Genomic DNA, 25,741 nt, shown 5'->3' with positions numbered 1-25,741 from the left:
TAACGACACACACTCCATGTACAATCAATCCGTGAATGTAGCTTTGTTTATTTGAGTTTAGCTGAGCTTAATTCACATTGAGAGTAAATTGAGAGCACCTCCGCTGGTCACAGACAAGTGCTGCACACTATTATGACTGTATCAATTCTACACAAGCTGTAGCTGAGCTTACCCGTATCTTAGCTCACTTCAAAACTCACTTGTATTCTTTGGCGTTCGACTCAGCATGACTTAGATTTGTTCTTGATTTTACTGCTTGGTGCTTTCTACCGCCTTTATTACCGATTCGTCTTACAGTTTATTGTGTATGTTAAATCGCTCCATGTACAGCACTTTGTATGCAGCGATGGCTGTTTGAAAGTGCTCTATAAATACTGTTGACTTGACTTGACTTGACTTAGCTCAGTTTCATATTTTGCATCCTCACCAGTCAGTTCTGCACAAACCCTCAATTACTCCATCAATAAAAAATGGATTCATTGATTATTGCTTGTAGAAATTCAAAAGACAAAATGGTGTGGAACACCATCAGGCACACTTTCATCAGGATTTCAATTAATGCTTGTTGCCTCCCCCTGCACCGCCCGCACCCAAAGACTGCGACGACCATCCCACCCCGTTTTTTAATGGACGGCCCTTCATCCTTGTCCCTCCTCATCCTCACCCTCTCCTCAATCCCACTCCTGCATGGAGGTGGCAAGGGGAGGTGGTCATTGATGACGCTGTCCTATTTTCCGGCACCGCAACACACACACGCGCACTTATTACAAGAAATGAAGAATCGTGTCCAAAGGAAGTCAGCATGAGATCAGCAAACTGGCATTCCAAGCACAGAGGGTCGCAGGTTTCCCAATATGTTTGCCCAGAGGTTTGGGTAGTCGATATACATGGTGCCAGTGGATCTTGTGGTGCGTTTTAAGTCATCAATTGGGGACGGTGGTGAAGATGTGGACCAGGGGAAGGCAAATTTTGTGCTCAAGGGCCTACAACTGATTTTTAAAATGGACAGATGGGCCAGATGATTTAGAGGGGACTTAAAAAATAGTTAGGTACATTCATAAGTAGCAATAATGTTAACGTCATATTTAGGATCATAACTTCAAAATTATGAACACATTTTCTGGAATTGTTCCATATTTGTTGTACTGTTTAATGAAAATGCTCAAAATGAATGAACAAAATATATTTTTAATTTGGTTGTAAAAATGTACTATGTGAATAAAATGTTTAGCATAATATTTGTTTTTAGTACTTGAAAGCTGGCAATTTCCGGCAATGACCAATGTAAAGTCAACATTTCAACATAAAAGTACAACGACAATACAGCGATATTCACAATAGAACAAACTCACATGCATATATTCTTTATTCTTTGCTAATATTACTGCAGCCTTGTGGCTGTAAAAATCTTGTTTGAAAGTGTGGATTAATATTGCACCCCCGGTGGCCAAGTTAAATACACCACAAGGAGCCGCAATGAATTAATCATGATGTACAAACACTTTGTGTACATTATTATGACCAAAGGTTTTCATTAACTAAAATATATACAGTGTTATTCACCTTGTTTAAAAATTGTAACGTTGGGTTTTTGGGTGAGACTGGAATGGATTAATGGCATTTTCATTCACTTCAATGTGAAAAGATAATTTGCGATGATGAAACAAATTAAACTTGTAAGTCAAGGCACTAGTGTATGTAGTCAGCATGAGAAGATGCTGCAGGTGCACGTGATCCAAGGATTAGGCATATCCACCAGCATACAGTTCAATGATGGCGGCTGCTCCAATTCCACATTTGAATCACCGGTCCGGTAATGCAGTCATGATCCGGATTACTCCGCATGAAACATCTGCCCATCAGGAACTTTGGATGCTAAACGGACATCAATTCGGAGCGGGACATTTGCGTAAAACCGATTCTGGAAAAGACCAAAATGAGAAGAAACTTGTTTTTTCAACATTCCATAGCAAAGTTGCGTATCATCGACCTTTTTTTTTTCCTTCCCAAGATGGCGCCCGAGTAGGCAGCCTTCGGCAAGTGCTCTTCAAGAGCCTTGCTTTTTTGGTGTTTTTGTCTTTTGTTTTGTCACATGTTGTTTGTTGTTTCATCATGCGGACCTGATATGGACTGTTTTCAGCGTTTTTTGGCTACGACATTCGTCAAAGGAGAAGTATCTGTGCTTGGTGGTTGCGCCTTCTCGGCAGCACGCCTGTGCCAGTACAGATTTTGATTGGGAGGAATGTCGGCGCCATTGACTGTCGGTGCTGGACAGACCTGGGGCGCTTGTGTTTTTTGCGCCTGCGATGGGCAGCATTTTTCACAACCCAGTTTTGTTCAGTGGCTATGTCGGCGCTGTTGGACAGTCGGCGTTGGTGCGGCTGATGGATGGCTGCTGAAGTTGAGGATGAGGAGAGAGGAGCGTTGGCGCAGAGCGCCAATGCGTATTTGGAACCGTGAGTCGCCGCTTGGAATTGAAATGGATTTCCATGGGACAGGAGAAGTGAATCAATCTCTTTTTTTCTTCAATGGATGCTACAACTTCTTGTTGACTTTGAAACTTAGCTTGTAGCTGACGTGTGCACATTTTGAGCATGACGTCTCTGAACCACTGGTTAAAGGAAACTTTGATTCTCTCCTCTTTCATCTCCATCCATCCATCCATCCATCCATCCATCCATCATCTACCGCTTATCCGGGGCCAGGTCGTGGGGGCAACAGATTTAGCACGGATGCCCAGACTTCCCTCTCCTTAGCTACTTCTTCCAGCTCTCCCCGGGGGATCCCGAGTCGTTCCCAGGCAAGCTGGGTGACAGAGTCTCTCCAGCGTGTCCTGGGTCTTCCTCGGGGTCTCCTCCCGGTGGGACATGACCGGAACACCTCACCGGGGAGGCGCTCAGGGGGCATCCGAATCAGATGCCCAAGCCACCTCATCTGGCTCCTCTCGATGTGGAGGAGAAGCGGCTCGACTCTGAGCCCCTCCCGGATGACTGAGCTTCTCACCTTATCTCTAAGGGAGAGCCCGGACACCCTGCGGAGAAAACTCATTTCGGCCGCTTGTATCCGGGATCTCGTTCTTTCGGTCACGACCCATAGCTCGTGACCATAGGTGAGGGTTGGGACGTAGATCGACTGGTAAATTGAGAGCTTCGCCCTTTGGCTCAGCTCCTTCTTCACCACGACAGACCGATACAACGTCCGCATCACAGCAGATGCTGCACCGATCCGCCTGTCTATCTCCCGCTCCCTCTTACCCCCACTCGTGAACAAGACCCCAAGATACTTGAACTCCTCCACTTGGGGAAAGATCTCCTCCCCGACCCGGAGGGGGCACTCCACCCTTTTCCGACTGAGGACCATGGTTTCAGATTTGGAGGTGCTGATTCTCATCCCAACCGCTTCACACTCGGCTGCGAAATGCTCCAGTGAGAGTTGGAGGCCCCGTTTGAAGGAGCCAACAGCACATCATCATCTGCAAAAAGCAGGGATGCAATACTGAGGCCCCCAAAACGGACCCCCTCAACGCTTCGGCTGCACCTAGAAATTCTGTCCATAAAGGTTATGAACAGAATCGGCGACAAAGGGCAGCCTTGGCGGAGTCCTACCCCCACTGGAAACGATTCTGACTTACTGCCGGCAATGCGAACCAAACTCTGACATCGGTGGTATAGTGACCGAACAGCCCGTATCAGGGGGTTCGGTACCCCATACCCACGAAGCACCCCCCACAGAACTCCCAGAGGGACACGGTCAAACGCCTTGTCCAAGTCCACAAAACACATGTAGACTGGTTGGGCGAATTCCCACATACCCTCAAGGACCCTGCTAAGGGTGTAGAGCTGGTCCACTGTTCCACGGCCGGGACGAAAACCACACTGCTCCTCCTCAATCTGAGGCTCGACTTCCTGACGGACCCTCCTCTCCAGCACCCCTGAATAGACCTTACCAGGGAGGCTGAGGAGTGTGATCCCTCTGCAGTTGGAACAAACCCTCCGGTCCCCCTTTTTAAAAAGAGGGACTACCACCCCGGTCTGCCAATCCAGAGGCACTCTCCCTGTTGACCACGCGATGTTGCAGAGGCGTGTCAACCAGGACAGCCCCACAACATCCAGAGCCTTGAGGAACTCCGGGCGGATCTCATCCACCCCTGGGGCCTTGCCACCGAGGAGCTTTTTAACCACATCGGTGACTTCAACCACAGAGATAGGAGATCCGACCTCAGAGTCCCCAGGCTCGGCTTCCTCCAAGGAAGGCGTGTTGGTGGAGTTGAGGAGGTCTTCGAAGTACTCTGCCCACCAGTTCACAACGTCCCGAGTCGAAGTCAGCAGCGCCCCATCCCCACTGTACACAGTGTTAGTGGTGCACTGCTTCCCCCTCCTGAGACGTCGGATGGTGGACCAGAATTTCCTGGAAGCCGCCCGGAAGTCGGCTTCCATGGCCTCACCGAACTCTTCCCACGCTCGGGTTTTTGCCTCGCCGACCACCGAAGCCGCGGTCCGCTTGGCCAGTCGATACCCGTCAGCTGCCTCTGGGGTCCCACAGGCCATAAAGGCTCGATAGGACTCCTTCTTCAGCTTGACGGCATCCCTTACTGCTGGTGTCCACCAGCGAGTACGGGGGTTGCCGCCACGACGGGAACCAACCACCTTACGGCCACAACTCAGATTGGCCGCCTCAACAATAGAGGCACGGAACATGGTTCACTCGGGCTCAATGTCCCCCGCCTCCCCCGGAACATGGGAAAATCTCTGTCGGAGATGGGAGTTGAAACTCCTTCTGACAGGGGATTCCGCCAGACGCTCCCAACAAACCCTCACTATACGTTTGGGTCTGCCAGGACGAACCGGCATCTTCCCCCACCATCGGAGCCTACTCACCACCAGGTGGTGATCAGTTGACAGCTCCGCCCCTCTCTTCACCCGAGTGTCCAGAACATGCGGCCGCAAATCCGATGATACAACTACAAAGTCGATCATCGAACTGCGGCCTATGGTGTCCTGGTGCCAAGTGCACATATGGACACCCTTATGTTTGAACAAGGTGTTCGTTATGGACAATCCGTGGCGAGCACAGAAGTAACAAAACACCACTCGAGTTCTGATCGGGGGGGCCGTTCCTCCCAATCATGCCCCTTCAGGTCTCACTGTCATTGCCCACGTGAGCACAACCTCCAAGGACTCCAAAAGGGTGGGTATGCTGAGCTGCTGTTTGGTGCATATGCACAAACAACAGTCAGGACCCGTCCACCCACCCGAAGGCGGAGGGAGGCAACCCTCTCATCTACCGGTGTGAACCCCAATGTACAGGCACTGAGCCGGGGGGCAATGAGTATGCCCACACCTGCTCTGCGCCTCTCACCGTGAGCAACTCCAGAGTGGAAGAGAGTCCAACCCCTCTCGAGAGAACTGGTACCAGAACCCAGGCTGTGTGTGGAGGCAAGTCCGACTATATCCAGTCGGAAATTCTCTGCCTCACACACCAGCTCGGGTTCCTTCCCTGCCAGAGAGGTGACATTCCATGTCCCAAGAGCTAGCTTCTGCAGCCGAGGATCGGACCGCCAGGGTCCCCGCCTTTGCCTGCCGCCCAGCTCACATTGCACCCGACCCCTTTGGCCCCTCTCATGGGTGGTGAGCCCATGGGAAGGGGGACCCACGTTGCCTCTTCGGGCTGTGCCTGGCCGGGCCCCATGGGTCTAGGCCCGGCCACCAGGCGCTTGCCAACGAGCCCCACCTCCAGGCCTGGCTCCAGAGGGGGGCCCCGGTGACCCGCGTCCGGGCAAGGGAAACCTAGATCCATTTATTGTATTCATCATTGGGGTCTTTGAGCCGTGCTTTGTCTGGCCCCTCACCTAGAACCTGTTTGCCATGGGTTACCCTGCCAGGGGCATAAAGCCCCAGACAACTTAGCTTCTAGGATCATTGGGACACACAAACCCCTCCACCACGGTAAGGTGACGACTCACGGAGGGGCTCTTTCATCTCAAACTGCTTTAAACAACAAAGCATGTGATGGAAAAGTGGTTAGAACTGCATGACTGTCCGTGTTTTATGTTATTTGTTGTGTTTATTATTTTACTTTATGTTAACTGTTTTGTTAAGCGCTTTGTTACAGCTGCCGCTGTTGTGAAAGCGCTATATAAATCAGCATGTATTGAATGTATTGTATTGTATTGTATTGTATTTCACCATCTTGTCAGTTGGAGCACTGTTCTTCATCTTCTCCATATTTCCATGTTCCCATGTTATCTTCCATCATTGTTCATGTTGTCGATCATACCATAACAGAATTCTTGATAAAGAGTGAACCCTCTCCCTACAGTGGTGCCCTTGAATACTGTACAAGTGACCTGACTTGCTGAACAGGAGGAGCTAATGGATGTAGGATCCCCCCCCAGCCCCGTGCTCTTCTTTTTGCGAAACTCTCAGGTGAGTTGCGGGCTGTCTGTCATCCTTTAAATCTTTCTCCACTCAGCCTGGCAGCTCTTGTCACTAATAACACTTGAAACCACACTCAACTAAGGTGCGCACTATGGATGAGGGTATGTGCGTATGTCATAAACTCTTCATCAAGTGCACCAAGACAATGCTGCAAATAACATTTACTTTCCTAAAAACCATAAAAGAGTCTCTGCTACAGTTGCTGCTTTAAAGGCGATGCCATACAAAAAGCTAATCACACGCACAGCTCCAGTCTGTTGACTCCCGCAGAACTAAGTTGACGTGCAGGGTGGCGTTGAAGTTTGGCTACAGGAACCTAGAGGACCAAATCCAAAACAAAGTGTGTGGAAGATATAAGCAGAGATGACGCTAATTGGCGCTAATGATGCATGTGACCAAGAATGTGAGCAGTCATCAATATTGAATGCGTGAATAGTTGTTGACAAATAGTGACAAAAGAGCTCATGAAATATTCATTGACATTGCTAAACTACTCCCACAGCACTTAGGCTGTGGTTCGAAGTTACGGATGTACTAATTTTGGAATTCTAAAAATTGTAAAAGGGCCAGAATGCCCTCCGTACTGTATGTTGCCGCTTCATTCATTCATTCATTCATTCATTCATCTTCCAAACCGCTTGATCCTCACTAGGGTCGCGGGGGGTGCTGGAGCCTATCCCAGCTGTCTTTGGGCAGCAGGCGGGGGACACCCTGATTCGGTTGCCAGCCAATCGCAGGGCACACAGAGACGAACAACCATCCACGCTCACACTCACACCTAGGGACAATTTAGAGTGTTCAATCGGCCTGCCACGTATGTTTTCGGAATGTGGGAGGAAACCGGAGCACCCGGGGAAAACCCACGCAGGCCCGGGGAGAACATGCAAACTCCACACAGGGAGGCCGGAGCTGGAATCGAACCCGGTACCTCTGCAAAGGCCGCTTCACAAACAACAAAAAATATCACTAACTACTTTCCTATAACGTATCTTATTTCATTTTTGACTCAGTGACACAGATGATAATCTAAGTTCGCAAACTGCACATATCAAATATCACTAATTTTAGTTGACATTTACTGCACCTTCTATTGGATTATAATAGGCCACATGTATTGGGGAGGTTTCATTTAAACCAAGGTTGAACTTGCTGGCCAGAATGTTTGGCGCAAACACAACACTGATCACCTGCGATTGGCTGGCAACCGGTTCAGGGTGTCCCCCGCCTACTGCCCGAAGACGGCTGGGGTAGGCTCCAGCACCCCCGCAACCCTAGTGAGAATAAGCGGTTCGGAAAATGGATGGATGGAACACACTGATCATCACCAAAATAATAACATCTACAAACAGCTCAAAATGTGCTCACCACAAAACCTAAAGGTTTCTGATGGGAAGCAACACAAATGCCAGGAAAAGCCTACCAGAACAGGGGTTAATCAAAGGGACTTAAAATGGTGGCAGTTGTGAGCTGACTCCCATTATAAGTTATAAGAGGGTCTCAGGTGTTTGTTTTTACTTCCCCTCTTGATTTTTTAAAAATTGAATGGTACAGGTTAACGATCACATTAATGGCGGAAAAAAGTTTTACAATGTATTGTTGCGGTTGCGTGGCGGCCCGGTGGTCCGCGTCGACCTCATAGTGCCGAGGTACCGGATTCAATTCCAGCTCCTGCCTCCCTGTGTGGAGTTTGCATGTTCTCCCCGGGCCTGCGTGGGTACTTCAGTTTCCTCCGACATTCCAAAAACATGCATGGCAGGCTGATTGAACACCTCTAAATTGTCCCTTGGTGCGAGTGTGAGCGCGGATGGCTATTCGTCTCTGTGTGCCCTGCAATTGGTTGGCAACCGGTTCAGGGTGTGCCTTGCCTACTGCCCGAAGACAGCTGAGATGGGCTGCAGCACCCCCCGCGACCCTAGTGAGGATCAAGCGGTTCGGAAAACGAATGAATGAATAAATGTTGCAGTTGTGGTTTTGGCATTTCAACAGGGGTGTGTATAGAAATGTCCATCTCATTCAGGACACATGCTCCTAATTATCTGCCGCAAATCCACATATTTTCACTACTAAATGAGCAAGTTAATGTTTAATAATAAACATAAACATTTCTTGACCGATTGCAAGCATCCCAATTTCAAATCCCAAATCCAGCATTTCAACAATTCATTTGATTGCACAGCATTTCTTTGGTCCGTCGGCTACTCATTATTCACATGCAATTTCCACAGAAATTGCTTTCCCTCACTGAGTGGTTCTCAAACCTTTTATATCAAGTACCAACTCAAAAATGCATTGCTCTCCAAGTGCCAACATAATTGCCAATGCTAAAATATAGGAGGGGAGTGGGCCTCAAAAACGAGGCTGAGCACAAGAAGGATATTTCGTATGATTGTAAGACACTGATACATTATGCAGTTAATTTCCCAGGTGTGGGAAAAATAAAGGATATCTTAACAGGAACACTGATCTTAAAAAAAGGAAAACAAGCAAATATACCTAAATAATTATTTCTTTAAAATGGTTTGCAAACAAAAGTAAAGTGCAAACTATACCGAAATAAATATTTGAAGACAAATCACTGTAAAAGATTTAATGCAGATACTTCAAAGTTAAATACAACTGAACTGTACTTCAACATCAATGAACTGGGTTTAAAAAAATAGGGCGGGGGGGGGTGGAAATGCAAAATGTAAGCCAAGTAACACAGAACATTTAAGTGATTCTTTCTTGTCTCACAACTGATATAATTATTTGAGAATCACTTTTCTAGTTTCTATTATTAGCACAAAAGCTTTGTAATACAACCGGCAACTACTGGTTTGATGTCTGGGGCTGCTCATTTAGGCACCCAACTAGGTTGGACTGAATTAACTACACCGGTGTGGATAAAAAAAAGCGGAGTCTTACCATCGTCCTCCCTGTTGCCGGCAATGTTGGGACTGTGGCGCATGGTCTCTGCTCGGCCGGCCAGGCTAAGCGGCGATGTCGCTCCCGGCTCGGCTGGCAGCCACGAAGGCTCGCTCATGTCAGCCTCGTCCTCGCTGCTCACTGACGCGTCATCCTGGCTCCACGCACACAAAACAGGAAGCAGTCACAATGAGTCGTAAAGCCACTCGGACACGTGCGCATGTTGTGTAGTTTGTCTTTGTGGAACTTCCTTGAAGTATAACATACACCATCCATTGGTGCATCGACACACAAATGATTTCACAAGTTATGAGTGTGGCAAGAAACAATTAGTTTTTAATTCTATTTAATTATAAAGGTCATCATTACTGTATGTTTTTATCAAGTACAATATGATGTTTATGTTGGGAAAGCTAGATTGGATGACATTTCCATTAATTTCAAAGGGAAATGATTTTAGACAGTGTTTTGATTTATGAGTGTTGTCTAGCAACCAATTCAACTCGTAGCTCAAGGCACAGCTGCATGGCTTAACACGTGAACAACGTAACATAATAATTTGTATATTAAATATTTGTAGCAATAATTAAAATGCTCAAATGGATCACTGAAATTCAAACAAGCGCTTCTCTCCTGTGCTGTGTTGTTGTTGGCCCGCGATGCTTTTCAGACGATTCGCCACATTAGCATCCATTTGCTGGCCACACTGGGGATCGACCGATCAGTGCGCAGGCTCACACTCACACACACATTGGGTGTGTTGAAGGCTGTTCTACAGCACACACAAAGATGCTATAGCAGGTATTGCTCGGCTTGATCGTGTGTGTGTGTGTGTGTGTGTGTGTGTGTGTGTGTGTGTGTGTGTGTGCGTGCGTGTGTGTGTGTGTGTGTGTGTGTGTGGGTGTGTGTGTGTGTGTGTGTGTGTGTGTGTATCCAAAGCAGAGCAGTGGCCGGACGGACATTGCTAAGCTAATCAAGTTAGCCCGTGGATAAACGGAAGGATCTTTGTCTCTGTGCGCTCATCTGCTCAGCAACATCCCCACCAAGGCAGGACAAAACATCCAAAACCTCAGTGTGTATTCTTATTACCCACTCTTCAGCATTACAACAACTGGATCAAATATTGCTATTGTATCATTATCATTTACACGTCAGCACAGACACAGCTGGATCAAATATCGATAACGTGGTGTATATCGTATCGTTATCATTTTTTTCTACAGGAATTGTGAGCTATTGTTATCAGTTATGCTACATGGTTGACACAAATGTGGACGATGTAAGTACAGGTCCACTTTCATCGAAACTGTAGTACAAGTAACAACAATAAATCACAAAATGGATGTTTCAAGCAGATGTTGTAACACTGTAGCATAAATGATATAGAAACATCAGGAATTGATATTTGTCCCAGTTGCAGCAATGCTTTTGCATCAGATCTAAAATAAATCTCGGGACCGATATTTGATTTACTTGTATCGATACTGTAGCGTGCGTCGCAAAAATACATCACAACATCAGTATTTCACATTGTATTGATACTGTCGGACAAGCAACAATACGGTACAGTGCATCATAATATTGATATTTGATCCAGTTGTATTAGCACTCGAGCACAAGTAATAATGATACAATACATAATATTAACGTTTGATCAGGTTATATTAATGCTGTAGTAGAAGCAATAACAATATTGTACCACATAATATTTATATTTGATTCACTTGTGTCAAAACTATAGCGCAAGCGATGCTTATATGATACAGCATATCAATACAGGATCCAGCTGTCGTGATAGCGTTTTGCAAGTGCTAACGACACAGCACAGCAGCAAATTGGTATTTGAGTCAACTGTACAACAGCAATGCAATATATCGAAGTTTGATCCGGTTGCACTGGCACTGTAGCCTAAGGGATATCAACATGATACCGTGTAATATCAGCTTTGGGTTGTATTTACACAAAAGTGCAAGCCATAACGATATGTTCCAACAATCACAATGATATTTGATCCACTTGGACAAACAGTAATGTAAAACACACTGAAATGGAAATTTACTGTTTGTATTTACTATAGTGAGCGCGAAACATGTTTGTTCATTTTATGAATGAAATAAATGAAGGTTTATATTTTTATGGGGGGGGGAAGGGTCTCTCTTTGTTGCCATGGTGCAGAGCTGCTGGACCCTCAAGCTGGCATCAACATCACCACTCCCAACCCACCCCCCACTGCCTTTACCATCAGCACCACCACCCACCCTGCTTATCCCTCTCTTGCCCCTCCCCCATGCCTGCATCCTCTCATCCTGACAACTCCCAGCACCTCGGCCTCCGAGCAGCCCCCCCACGCACGCACGCACGCGCGCACACACACCCTCCTTTGTCATGGTGTTGCCATGTTACCCTGGCAACCTAAAATTACAACCAAGATGATTCAGTGCTATTCGCTATGTGCTATATTCTCCCATTTGTGCTTTTTTTCGATGCAGATTCTCCTGTCCAGACTTCTGACACACCTACCGCACAACCTGGCATAAGCGCGCAAACAGCAGAACCACGATGTACTGGCATTCCAGTCTCCCTGGGAATCCTGGAGACAACAACTTGACTGGGGACTTGTGAATGTCCTTGAAATCCATGAAAAAGATCAAAAATAACGTACATCAGAAAATGCCTGATCCAGCGGATGTGTAGTCAGTAGGCGACTTGGGATTAACAGTTTCACTTTCACTAAAAAATATCTTTAAAAAATAAAATAAAAAAGCAGGTCACCTTTCACCTACAGTGGCATGTGACCTGCATCATCGGAAGTTGTTAGCGGCCAGCAGTCTGCGAGTGCAGCTTGCGCTCAGAGCTGTTGCAATATATCTTTTTTAATTGTTCTTCTCATTCAGTTGGTTTCGTCTACAATTCGCCGATGGCACTGGCAAAGAATGGAAATCTGGAGTGCCGGGAGAAGCAATTTAAAATGGTACACGCGAGCTACAATAGTGATGTTCATGCATTTAACACGCAGCTATTTTGTCCATGTTGTGCTGAGCACATGTGTGTATGCATGCGTGCATGTGTGTATGGGTCCACGTGCGCATGCATATATATATATATATATATATATGCGGCTGGATAGCTCAGTTGGTAAGGCATCGGTTTGGCATACGGGAGACGGTGGTTCGAATCCCGCTTGGGGCAAAAATGAGCACATAACACCATCCAGTGTGGGTCCTTGGGCAAGATCCTTCACGCTAATGCCTACCTCATACAATGATGAGAGACAATAAAACGAATGACATGCCGGCTCAGACGTCGCCCGGCCAAACAAGGTCTGCGTCAGGTGCTGGGGGACCAGAGCACCTTGATGAAAAATGGGCTACTGGAACAAAGCGGAGATGGGCGAGATGCGATAACATGGCTCTGTTGGAATGCTACTACTCAAGCAACCCTAGTCAGAGGGGTTACATGCAGAGAATGTGGGCTAAATGGTTACTTCGAAACCCACAGTCACGGTTGACCAAGAAACAACTAGTAGCTCAGTGTTCCAACATCCACAAACGGCAACTGCTGTCACAACTTGAGATTGATGAGGTACAACGCAGGTTCCATGGTGAAGGGCCCCAGGCTTTCAGATCAGAGGAGGAGGTCATACAAGAGATTGGGAGGCAAGCCCCAATGAATGCAGATGATGAGATTGGGTGGCCAGCCCCAATGAATGAAATGCTGAGCGAGGCAGCAACTGACCTGAAAGCGAAGTCATGGCGAGAATGAAAGCTGGGCAACCTAGAAACCGATTACAACGACTATGTGAAGTACCATCTGAAAGTCTCATAGAAAGTGTGAATGCAGCACTGAGGGCGATCCCTACCGTAACGATCACAGAAACCAATGAGCTGATATACGCTTCAGCATCAGTGATCCTGGAGACTCTGGGCTGTAAGAGCAACCATGAGATACGTTACCCACCATGGAAAAGACGGTTGGAGGCTAAGATCAAGGCGGCCCGGAAAGATGTGAGTCAATTGACGGAGGCCCAGAGAGGTGTGATGAAAAGGCCGATACCCGAGAAGTACATCCAGATGACCATACCTGAAGCACTCGAAACTGCCAAACAAAGACTCCAAGCCTTGTCCAGTCGCCTAAAGCGGTACACGAAAGAGAATGAAGCCAGACGAATAAACAGGCTGTTCGCAACACAACCTGCGAAAGTGTACGCTCAGTGGCAGGGTCCTAACAACAGAGCTGACCCACCAAGACTGGAAACTGAAAGGTACTGGAAAGGCATATGGGAGAAGGAGGTTGCACATAACAGCAGTGCACAATGGCTGGTGACCCTGAGAGAGGAGCACAGCAACCTGCCTGAACAGAACCCAGTTACCATAACAGTGGCAGACATACAGGAACGAGTCTCAGATATGAAGAACTGGACAGCACCAGGCCCGGACATGGTCCACACCTACTGGCTAAAGAAACTCACAGCACTCCATGAGCGCCTAGCAGTACAAATGAACCAGCTGCTGAGTGATGGGACTCACCCAGAATGGCTAACCGAAGGGCGAACGATCCTGATCATGAAGGATCCCTCGAAGGGTGCAGCCCCATCCAACTATCGGCCAATAACCTGTCTCTCCACAACATGGAAGCTCATGTCAGGAATCATCGCGGCTAAGATAAGTGGACACGTGGATCAATACATGAGCGAAGCGCAGAAGGGCATTGGTAGAGATACCAGAGGAGCCAAACATCAGCTCCTGGTTGACAGAACAGTCGCACAAGACTGCAGGTCCCGACGTACCAACCTGTGCACAGCCTGGATTGATTACAAGAAAGCCTATGACTCGATGCCACATACATGGATCACTGAATGCTTGGAGTTGTATAAGGTGAACAGGACCCTAAGAGCCTTCGTTGCGAACTCGATGAGGATGTGGAAAACCACACTTGAAGCCAATGGCAAGCCACTTACCCAAGTGTCCATCAAATGTGGCATATACCAAGGTGATGCACTCTCCCCACTGCTGTTCTGCATAGGACTGAACCCCCTAAGCCAAGTAATCACCAAGACAGGCTATGGATACCGCCTCAGAAATGGAGCTACAATCAGTCACCTCCTCTACATGGATGACATAAAGCTGTATGCTAAGAGCGAAAGGGACATAGATTCCCTGATCCACACAACCAGGATCTACAGCAGCGACATCGGGATGTCATTCGGGCTTGAGAAATGTAGTCGAATGGTGACTCGGAGAGGAAAGGTAGTCCGCACTGATGGTGTCTCACTCCCAGAAGGAACAATAGCAGACATTGAGGACAGCTACAAGTACCTTGGTATACCACAAGCCAATGGCAACCTCGAACTGGCAACAAGGAAAGCGGCTACGGCCAAATATCTCCAGCGAGTGAGGCAAGTCCTAAGAAGCCAGCTCAATGGCAAGAATAAGACCCGGGCAATAAACAGCTATGCCCTGCCAGTGATCAGATACCCTGCAGGAATAATAAGGTGGCCAAAGAAAGAGATTCAGACCACGGACGTTAAGACCCGAAAGCTCCTAACCATGCATGGAGGGTTCCATCCCAAATCCAGCACCCTGAGACTGTACGCAAGCCGAAAGGAAGGAGGCCGGGGACTAGTGAGTGTGAGAGCCACTGTCCAGGATGAAACATCCAAGCTCCATGAATACATCAAGGAGAAGGCTCCAACGGATGACGTACTCAGAGAATGTTTCAGACAATGGGGAACAGAAGATGAGGCGCTGGAAGAGGGACCATCATGGGAGGACAAGCCCCTACACGGGATGTACCACCGGACCATAACTGAAGTGGCTGATCTCAAGAAGTCCTATCAGTGGCTAGAGAGGGCTGGCCTGAAGGACAGCACAGAGGCGCTCATCCTGGCTGCTCAGGAACAGGCCTTGAGCACCAGAGCCATCGAGGCCCAGATATACCACACCAGACAAGACCCAAGGTGTAGGTTGTGCAAAGAGGCACCTGAGACGATCCAATACATAACTGCAGGGTGTAAGATGCTGGCAGGGAAAGCCTACATGGAACGCCATAACCAGGTGGCTGGCATAGTCTACCGAAACATCTGTGCGGAGTATGGACTGGAAACCCCAAGGTCAAAATGGGAAACACCTCCGAAGGTGGTGGAGAATGACAGAGCGAAGATCCTGTGGGACTTCCAGATCCAGACTGACAAGATGGTAATGGCGAACCAACCAGATATCGTGATCATAGATAAAGGGCAGAGGAAAGCCGTTGTAGTGGATGTAGCGGTCCCTAGTGATGGAAACATCAGGAAGAAGGAACATGAGAAACTCGAGAAATACCAAGGGCTCAGAGAGGAGCTGGAGAGAGCCTGGAAGGTAAAGGTGACAGTCGTGCCTGTGGTGGTCGGAGCACTCGGGGCAGTGACCCCCAAACTAGATGAGTGGTTGCAACAGATCCCAGGAACAACATCGGACATCTCAGTCCAGAAATGTGCAGTGCTGGGAACAGCAAGGATACTGCGCAGAACCCTCAAGCTTCCTGGCCTCTGGTAGAGGACCCGAGCTGAATGAGGGACGGACACCACCCGAGGGGTGAGATGAGGATTTTATATATATATATATATATATATATATATATATATATATATATATATATATATATATATATATAATGTACCGTATTTTCACGACTATAAGGCGCCATTAAAAGTCTTAAATTTTCTCAAAATGGACAGGACGCCTTATGGTGCGGAGCGTCCTTTATATGCGCTGAGTTCCAAAATCTGACTGACAGCCGACACGCTGTTGACATAGAGAAAAGGTGGAAGTGACTGTGGCCAGGCATGCGGGAGGAAAGAAGTCGGCCAATCAGGGAAGGGTGGGCGTGTATATATACATATATGGAGAGGGAGAGAGAGAGAGAGAGAGAGGGAGAGAGAGGACAGGCAAGCTAGTCCGCCAATGGTGAAGGGTGGGCGTGTAAGTACGCTAAAGGGACGCCTCAAGCCAGTACCAACACTTGTATAGAGTGTGGCAATGTGCATTGTTGCAAAACAACTCCGGTTTTGCTTTCTAAGAACCCCTGAAAATAAATTTGACAAAAAGACACGCCTACGAAGCTCAGTTCAAACTTAAAGCCACCGGTTATGCTTTTGGCATGCGTGCCCATCTCACAGCAGCGGTGAAAAAACAAGTCAAGCAAATGAACTCTGAGCTTTCGTTATTCCCGGAGGCTTGACTAAAGAACTCCAACCGCTGGACATTGGCATCAACCGGGCGTTCAAAGTAAAGTTGCGAACGGCATGGGAACAATGGATGATCGGTGGCAAACACAACTTTACAAAGAGTGAGAGGCAGCACTTGGCGAGTTAAGCCACAATACGCAACAACGAGAGGGAATGCGGCGTTTTTGATGGATTACGGTACTTGCACAATTGTTCAATTCTTTCTACACACACACGCGCTGCCACCATGTTTCGCTCTGTTCTTTACTTTCAAATGTGGGAAAGCTTCTCGTGAGAGAAATGTTGACTTTGCTGTTGCTGCTCCTTCTTTCCGCTCGGCAATGCGTAGAAACTCACACTTTAGCATGTGATGCGTTCAATGACAACTGGGATGTGCAGTCCTCTGCTTCTGATACAGAGGATGAGGACTTTGATGGATTTCTGGGTGATGATTGATCGAAAAACGTGAGAACATTGTACGATGGATAAATAAAATACACCCGAACTCAGTTCTGCTTTCGTTGCCTTTTTAAAAACGTGTTTTTAGCTTATCTGCATGTCTTGGCATGCTACCGTATGCTTCAAGCTAACGTGTTAGAGTGCGCGCATGCATGCCGTATGTTTAAGCTGGCGTATGTTTTACCACTGTAAAACTGTGGCCATTCGTACGGTGCGTCCTGTGTATGTGTAAAATACAGAAATGTCACCCATTAATGAGACTGCGGCCATTAGTACGGTGCGTCGAATAGTCGTGAAAATACGGTATATTTGTCCAGTTCATACTATACAGTAAGACAAACCGGTAATAAAGGCGGTAGAAAGCACCAAACAGTAAAATCATGAACAAATCTAAGTCATGCTGAGTCGAATGCCAAAGAATACAAGTGAGTTTTGAGGAGGGCTTTGAAGATGGGCAGCGAGGAGGCTTGCCGAATGTTCAGTGGGAGGTCATTCCAGAGAGAGGGACCAGCAACAGAAAAGGCTCTATCCCCTCTGAGCCTCAGTTTAGTTCTTGGTACTTCTAATGTCTGGTCCACAGACCTGAGGCGCCGGGCAGGTTTGTAGGGGCGGATGAGCTCAGAGAGGTAAGGTGGCGCGAGATTATTCAGAGATTTGAAAACAAAGAGGAGGATCTTGAAAATAACTGAATGGGGAGCCAGTGAAGGGATGCCAGAGTAGGAGTTATGTGCTCCCTCTTACGAGTACCAGTCAAGAGGCGAGCAGCGGCATTCTGGACCAGCTGAAGGTGCTTAATGGAGGACTGGCTGACTCCAAAGTAAAGAGCATTGCAGTAATCGAGCCGGGATGTGACAAAGGCGTGAATTATTGTCTCAAAGTCTTCATGTGAGAGGAGAGGTTTTATTTTGGCCAGCTGTCTAAGGTGAAAGAAGCTGGATTTTACAACGGCACCAATTTGCCGATCGAGTTTGAAATCACTGTCCAGTTTAAGGCCCAAGTTTGAGACTGTTGACTTAAGATAAGGAGACAGGGGGCCCAAGTCTACAGGATGGAATGTACAAGGGCCACTGGGACCAAATAATATCACCTCTGTCTTCTTTTCGTTGAATTTCAAGAAATTTTGTGCCATCCAGGTTTTGATTTCATCCAGACAGGATAGGAGTGGCCTTAATGAGAAGGCCACTCAATGAAGAATACCATTGCATTATTTGTATTCTTTTCCAAATAAAGCAATGGAAGTTGTTTGAACCTATTTGTGTTGGCTGCAAGAGTTGGTATCCAAATGCTGGTGAACTCACGTTCACTATTTTTGTGATTGTTTTCCAGATGTGCCTTGCTTCAGGCTTCTTATTGGCTGTAAGATACACGCACCTGCACACACCCACCCACAACACACATACACACATCTTGCAGGGGTGACCAGGGGTTGTGGTCAAGGGAAATGCACTGAAGACTATTGATCGCTGAGAAAACAATGAGAAAGAATTGTTGACTGTCTGTGTGTGTGTGTTTGTGTGTGTGAGAGAGAGAGAGAGAGAGAGAGAGAGAGAGTGAGAGAGAGAGAGAGAGAGAGAGAGAGAGAGAGATCATCAAACCGATATGATACAACACTATATCAAAATTTGATAGTTACCGTACTGTATAACAATACTGTAGCTTATGCGAATATGATATTTTGCAATGTGGATGTTTGATCCTGGTGTCTCAACATAGTGTAACTGTGAACTATGTGACACGTCACAACATCAATATTTGATCAAGTGGTATTCATATTTAAGTGAAGGTGATATGATAAATCGTGGCATCAATGCTTTTTTCGACTTGGATCAACACTGCACACACAGTGAACTCCTGTAATTCGTAAATACATCTGCAAATATAGAAAATCTGTGAATAATTGACACCCTTCCCTAAAAGGGTGCTGTAATGACATTTAAATGCTATAAGACACTCATGTCACATACTATCCATGCATCCATTTTCTAATATGCTTATCCTCACAAGGGTCGCGGGCATGCTAGAGCCTATCTCAGCTGTCTTCAGGCAGCAGGCTGGGTACATCACTGAACTGGTTGCCGGCCAATCACAGATGATGCATACCGTATTGAAATGTATAACTACTCATTTCCACACTTATGGTGGAAAACACAATAACAACAATGTTTGGAATGGCTTCAAATTGATCTAGTGAGGCGTGCTGAGAGCTGGCATGCTATGATGCAGTCACATATGATAATGACATTTCACCAATATTTTGCTCCCCTATGCCCAATTTCTGGGGGGTTCCATACTCAAAGGTGTCCTCTGTGCGCGCTGACTTCTGTTAATCATTAACTTGAACGTCAAGGAGCGGCGGGCTATAAGGCGCTGAATCAACAGGAGAGCCTCCATAAAACATTAGGCATCATATACACACAGACGCTAGGTTAGTCGCCATGTCAGAGATTAGCCGAATGGCCAGCACGCTGAGCCCGCCCTTAATCCAGTCAGTCACAAATCTGCCTGAGCACTATTAAGCTCTTGCCTTTCCAACATAGGACTAGATTACACCTGACAGAGCTCACTGGCACCGTCGAGCTAGCTTCACACAGCCGCCACGAGTTACTCGCCACATAGACAACAGTGACCGCACTAAACTAGACTAGTGTCCTGTATCATCCACTCAAATTCTTCACAGGGTTTGGAACTGCTTAGCCACTCCTTCCCTCCCAGGACATAGCACAGTCTGGATCACTTCTACCATCCCGTCTTCAAACCCACCACAGTTGACTTGGGCCCCGAACTAAATGAGATGCCCGACTTTGGCCCATCTCACTGACAAAACAATGGTACTGCTTTAGACACAACAAGGACATTTCCAAACGGCTGATATTGGTCCATACCAACAACATAAGTGGAAACACTCATGGATTCATAGATACTGCAATTAGGCCTCGGGATTCGGGAATCTCCTAGATGTGAAAACCTGCCCCGAGATTGGCTGGAAGAGAACTTCGGAGGCTGAGTGATCAGTCTCAAGACTGATTTTGAGTGGGCACCCCATTGCCCGGACCTAAGCCCCGCAGATTTTTTTCTTTGGGGCTATCTTAAGGACAGAGTCTACGCAGGGAAACCCAGAACCATCATGGAACTCAAGAAAGTCCATCAGGGAGGAGATGAGAGCCATTACCAATTCAGTCTGTAAGAACGTCATGGACAATTTCGAGCTGCGCCTCAAGAAATGCACGGAGCTAAACAGATGCCATCTAGAACATATGCTGGAGAACGGAGAAAAAAAATGCCAAAGACCCTAGTGTTTTGATGTGATGATTTGAATATAATAAACTAGTTATGGCCAAAGTTTCATTTCATTCGGACACCCTGTTATATATGTATATATATATACTGTATATCTATATGGGCGGCCCGGTAGTCCAGTGGTTAGCACGTCACAGTGCAGAGGTACCGGGTTCGATTCCAGCTCCGGCCTCCCTGTGTGGAGTTTGCATGTTCTCCCCGGGCCTGCGTGGGTTTTCTCCGGGTGCTCCGGTTTCCTCCCACATTCCAAAAACATGCATGGCAGGCTTATTGGACGCTCTAGGCTCAAGCACCCCCGCGACCCTAGTGAGGATTAAGCGGTTCAGAAAATGGATGGATGTTATTTTTGAATTTCAGATGCACTTTAAATATTTTCTGTTCCAGTTACTAAAGCTATTTTTGTTATAAGTTGGTCCATAAAGTTGATCCATATTTCTTTCTTTTTTTTTATTCTCTTATACGTTAATGAGGATACAGTGTTATGCAAAGGTGTACTTATAACAATTTTATAGACAAATGATAGATACTATTTATAGTCATGCAGGGGCAGGTGGGCGCGAGACGTTTTCCTCTTCCTTGGGGGGGGCATGACAGAAAATAATTGAGAACCACTGCACTAATCATATGGCTGCAAATTAATGCCAGTTAGTGAACGTTTTCGAAGACATACTGCCCATTTACTTAACGCATTGTGAAGACCTGATTTTCCAACTTTTGACACGAGGGACTTGTTCCAAGATGGAAATATTTTTCAGAGGTTGCAACATTGCACTTAAAAATACTGTAAATTAGTGAAAGGTACATTGTGTGAAAAATGTTTGATTTTTCAATTTTGATTATTTTCCCTATTAATTTCAATATGTAAAAAACACGTTCTATCACATCAACGTAATTGTTTTTACATAATAATAGGTGTTATCTCTAATTATACCTGCACTAAATAGGGAGCATCCCCCGACAAGAGACTGCCATGTTTCACCGCCATTTTTCTGCTACGGATACAGTACTACATGTCGTTTGTGATGACATTTTGCTTGCACCTCTGCTGAAGAAATTGGTGGTTGGTTTTTGATGTAGTTGTTCTCTGTAGCACCGTAGTTCATATGCACACACTTCGGGTTTAGGTCATTGCATTCTGTTAGTTCACCATTAAATGGCACTAGATTCTACACACCGTGCCTTTACCATTTGGTAAGAAGGGCGGGTTCGATTCCAGCTCCGGCCTCCCTGTCTGGAGTTTGCATGTTCTCCCCAGACTGCGTGGGTTTTCTCCGGGTGCTCCGGTTTCCTCCCACATTCCAAAAACATGCGTGGCAGGCTGATTGAACACTCTAAATTGTCCCTAGGTGTGAGTGTGAGTGTGAGCGTGGATGGTTGTTCGTTTCTGTGTGCCCTGCGATTGGCTGGCAACCGATTCAGGGTGTCCCCCGCCTAGTGCCCGAAGGCAGCTGGGATAGGCTCCAGCACCCCCCGCGACCCTAGTGAGGATCAAGCGGCTCGGAAGATGAATGAATGAATGAATATATATCTATATGTGCGCACACACACACACACACACACACACACACACACACACGGTACCTATATGACGTCAATGTTGTCATGTGCTTTTTTAAAAATGGCACTGCATTCCCTGTTATTTTTCTATGTTCTGTCTTTCCTATCCGTCTGTCCTCTCTGTCTGTCCGCCTTTCCAATAGCACAGCAAAATTGTTCCGGGAGTGTGAAAGGGGTAATCTAGTGTGACCACCGGGCGTCTCTGAGAAAGCCAAAGTGAAGTGGTTCGAATCACTTAAAGGGTTTTGAGGTTAGACAGCCTAAGTGCTGTACAAGACAAAACGAGGACGCTTTATAGCTGTCAATGTTGTACAGTGCAGTGAAAACTATTTGCCACCTTCCTGATTAATGTGTGCTTTGCTTGTTTATCACACACAAAAGTTTGAATTCATCAAACCAATTTTAATATCGCACAGAGACAACCCAAGGAAATAAAAAAATGTAGCTTCTATGTGCCAATTTAATTTCTTAAGGCAGAAAAAAATGCATTGATCTAAACTGAGGCCAGTGAGGTCTGGAGTTCTTTCACTGTCGGTTCTTTTGCACTCTTGAGTAATTTTAGCTGGTCATATGCCACTGTTCCCAGTTTTCCCCATTTGTGGATAATGGCTTTGACAGTGGTTTGCTGAAGCCCCACGGTCTTGGAAATGGCTTTGCTTTTCCAGACTGATAATTTCAATAGCTACACTTTGTCTGAGAAATTCTATTTATGTGATTATCTGATTCAACAAATGTGGTGCTAGGGTGTTGCCTGTGAAACTGAACTCGGCTTTCCCAACACTGTCGTTTGTCACAGTTACTTTGTGATTGAACTGATTCAGCAGGGATTTTTCTTTTGTACATTAATAAATTAAATTGGCATTTAGAAACTGCATTTAGTATTTCCGTGGGGAGTCCCAGTGTAACATTATCCCTTTCATGCACCCTGTAACCTGATAATATGATAAGCTTTCCACTGTAGTACCGCTATCCCTGAAAGGGTTAAAATTGGTTTGATGAACTGAATCCTTTGTGTGTGATAAATATGAAAAGAACACAGAAATCAGGAAGGGGGTAAATACTTTTTCACAGCACTGTACATGACATCCATCCATTTTTAAACACTTCCAATGTTCACCAATATCAAAACTTCATGTTACATTTAAAACATTGTTTAGGTTGCACAAAATGTTTGCATTGAAATTTATTATTTCTCATGCCACTAGTAGTTTAATGTACTACACTTGAAAATGACTGCTCTAAAAATTTCAGCTAAATGTTTATGCTAAAATGTGTCTACACTGAACCTGAAGTTTAAGGTAAAATAAAGAACAAAATTAAAAGACTTTATTTTTAGGCCACACTAACCAGCCCAAGACCCCACCCACATTTGACATATTTCCCCACAACAATCCTAACTTGATATATTGATATACAGTAATTGATTGACTTTGTGTGCTGTTAGCAAAAGAGTTAATGTTTTGTTTTCAAGGGTTTTGGTGTTGAACGAAGGAGGAGAAAAGACATGCGAGGGTCACAGAGGGTGTGACCCGACACAGGTTTGTCACACTTTGACTCACTCCTGAGAGTTGCAAATTCACTACAAAATAAACAGAGATGCTGCAATAACACTGTACTGGAGGAATTTCCATTTGGTTGAGGCCAACGTTTAAAATAGCTCAACAAGTTAAGTACCACTTGCAACAAAAAAAGTCATGGAGCACGTTGAGACAAAAATATTCCATTTCGTAATCAAGAATCAACAGAAGTTTGAGCAAGCACCCAATGTCAAGTTTACGGCACCGTCAACAAAAACAGTATTACTGGGCAGAACAATTCCTGCACACAGTTTAGTCTAACATTGAGCAAGATTGCATCCTGAATGCAGAAAACACAAAGACAGATGGATAAGGATGAACTTTTTGTCCTGTGGTCAGGTACTCAAATGATAACATGCACTGTAGCAAAATAAGAGAAAGCACTGAGGAAGATTGAGACCATTTCTCTTTATGGTTTGCGTACTACTGTATTTCCAATGAGAACTGATATAATGTTAAAATGCTAACTTTTGCTATGCTAACATCCTGTATAGAAAGATAAGGAAACCTGATGAGCTTTTTTTATCCTGTCTTGTGATCAAGTAATATCCTGAAAGAGGATCGCGTACATGCTAACAGGCTAACAGTTGTTACTCGGCACGGTTTTCAAATATTTGACACCAAGTACCCCCTAAAAACCTTTTATCACTCCAGGTACCACCCTAATGACCATCATTAAAATCCACTTGGCTCACGTGTTCATCAATAACAAGGTTTCGTCTTAAAAAGTGTATTTGAAACCACTGTAACATTACGTACCGTTCAAGAATCAACATGGTATTTTAAACATGGGAAAATGAGAAAATTGCACAGTACACACCTACTTACTGATAAATAATTATTCAGCTCAAATGAATTGTGCATAATATCCATCCATCAATGCAGTTTCTAATCCTCTTATCCTCACGAGGGTCGCGCGTGTGCTGGAGACTATCCTAGCTGTCTTTGGGCAGTATTGTGCATAATAATTGTCGCTCAATAAATGTTTGAAAAAAAAAGAGTTCTCAAAGGTTGAATGTAAACGAGTTGTATGTAAAAAGCTAAATATAACTGAATTGTAGTGGTGTCGAACAAGTTGAAGCCATTCTAACTGTGTATTTTGCTCAGTTTAAAGATTTAATTAAGTAGGAGCCCATATACCGCTAGTGCAGTGGTCACCAACATAGTGCCTGTGGGCTACACCCCCAAGCACCACAAGTAGCCAAAGGGAACACTAACAAGGGAGTCCATTTTCCATGAACTTATGAAATACTGCTGAAAGGCCCATTAAATCCTTGAACCCTGAACTTTATGCCCCTTATCTACGAGGCCCACCCACCCGCTCACTCACAACAGAAAATCAAAGCCACCTTTTACAACTTCTCACTGTTTCTGACTTGAGTGAATACACAATACAAATAATGGGAGCTTCAAGGAGCGATGAACGGGCCCTCGTTCCCTATTTCACGGCCATTCCTTGAAAAAAAATCATCAAAACTCTGACTGGATGTCACATTCGAGAACAAAGTCATGGAAGCTCGGCTCATTAGTGAAGGATTCCCGCTTTCCACTGGGGCTCATTTGGGTAAATTCCCAAGGAGATGTCGGACAATCTACTAGTTATAGAACCATCCAAAATTGCTAGGTTGGACCAAAATGGATGTTTTTTTTCTCTTCAGTTTGGAGCATGGGTTCATATTTGTGCTTTGTGTCATGATAGACATGTCTGCTGAAATTAAAGTTGTCTGTCAAACTGGTGTCAGGAGCTTAGTTTTTCAAACCTTCCAGGGGATGCCAGTGAGTGAAATTTGGGGGAGTTGTGATGCAGATCGCAAACTGGCTGGCTAGATGGATTGATAAATTGTAAGTTATCGCAATTCATTTGGTAAGAAGGGCGGCCCGGTAGTCCAGTGGTTAGCACGTCGGCTTCACAGTGCAGAGGTACCGGGTTTGATTCCAGCTCCGGCCTCCCTGTCTGGAGTTTGCGTGTTCTCCCCAGGCCTGCGTGGGTTTTCTCCGGGTGCTCCGGTTTCCTCCCACATTCCAAAAAACATGCGTGGCAGGCTGATTGAACACTCTAAATCAGGTGTCACCAACATTTTTGAGGGTGAGAGCAACTTCATGTGTACCAATTGTGTGAAGGGCTACCAAATTGATACACGTCTGAAATAACATATTTGTCCAAAATACCTTCAATAATATGAGGATGTGTTATTTTTAATACTTGATGATTTAAATTGTCAGACTTTGATCGTGTTTCGAAATGTCTCACAGTACTGCCAATGTTTGCATTTTTAAATCATAATTTCTACTAGCAAATCACAATG

At 45.8% G+C, this 25,741-nt stretch overlaps 1 protein-coding gene across 3 annotated transcripts in view; it reads right to left on the bottom strand.

The window, feature by feature from the left end:
• Positions 1 to 25,741, bottom strand: part of LOC127595434 (nucleolar protein 4-like) — a 51,760-nt gene that overhangs the window by 24,730 nt on the left and 1,289 nt on the right. The window contains exons 1-2 of one of the 3 annotated variants that reach the window (XM_052056937.1): positions 11,862 to 12,200; positions 9,342 to 9,495 (exon numbers count right to left, since the gene is read on the bottom strand). In XM_052056937.1, coding sequence (XP_051912897.1) covers positions 9,342 to 9,495; positions 11,862 to 12,005 — 298 coding nt within the window. In that variant the 5' untranslated portion in view covers positions 12,006 to 12,200. Of the gene's footprint in view, positions 1 to 9,341; positions 9,500 to 11,861; positions 12,201 to 25,741 lie in introns of those variants that run through there. The other 2 variants (XM_052056939.1, XM_052056938.1) reach the window with 2 other exon arrangements.

The sequence above is a fragment of the Hippocampus zosterae genome, chromosome 2 (genome assembly GCF_025434085.1).
Source record: "Hippocampus zosterae strain Florida chromosome 2, ASM2543408v3, whole genome shotgun sequence".
Lineage (NCBI taxonomy): Eukaryota > Metazoa > Chordata > Actinopteri > Syngnathiformes > Syngnathidae > Hippocampus > Hippocampus zosterae.
Note: the sequence above shows the minus strand (reverse complement) of the source record. Positions and strands in the feature narration are given on the sequence as shown.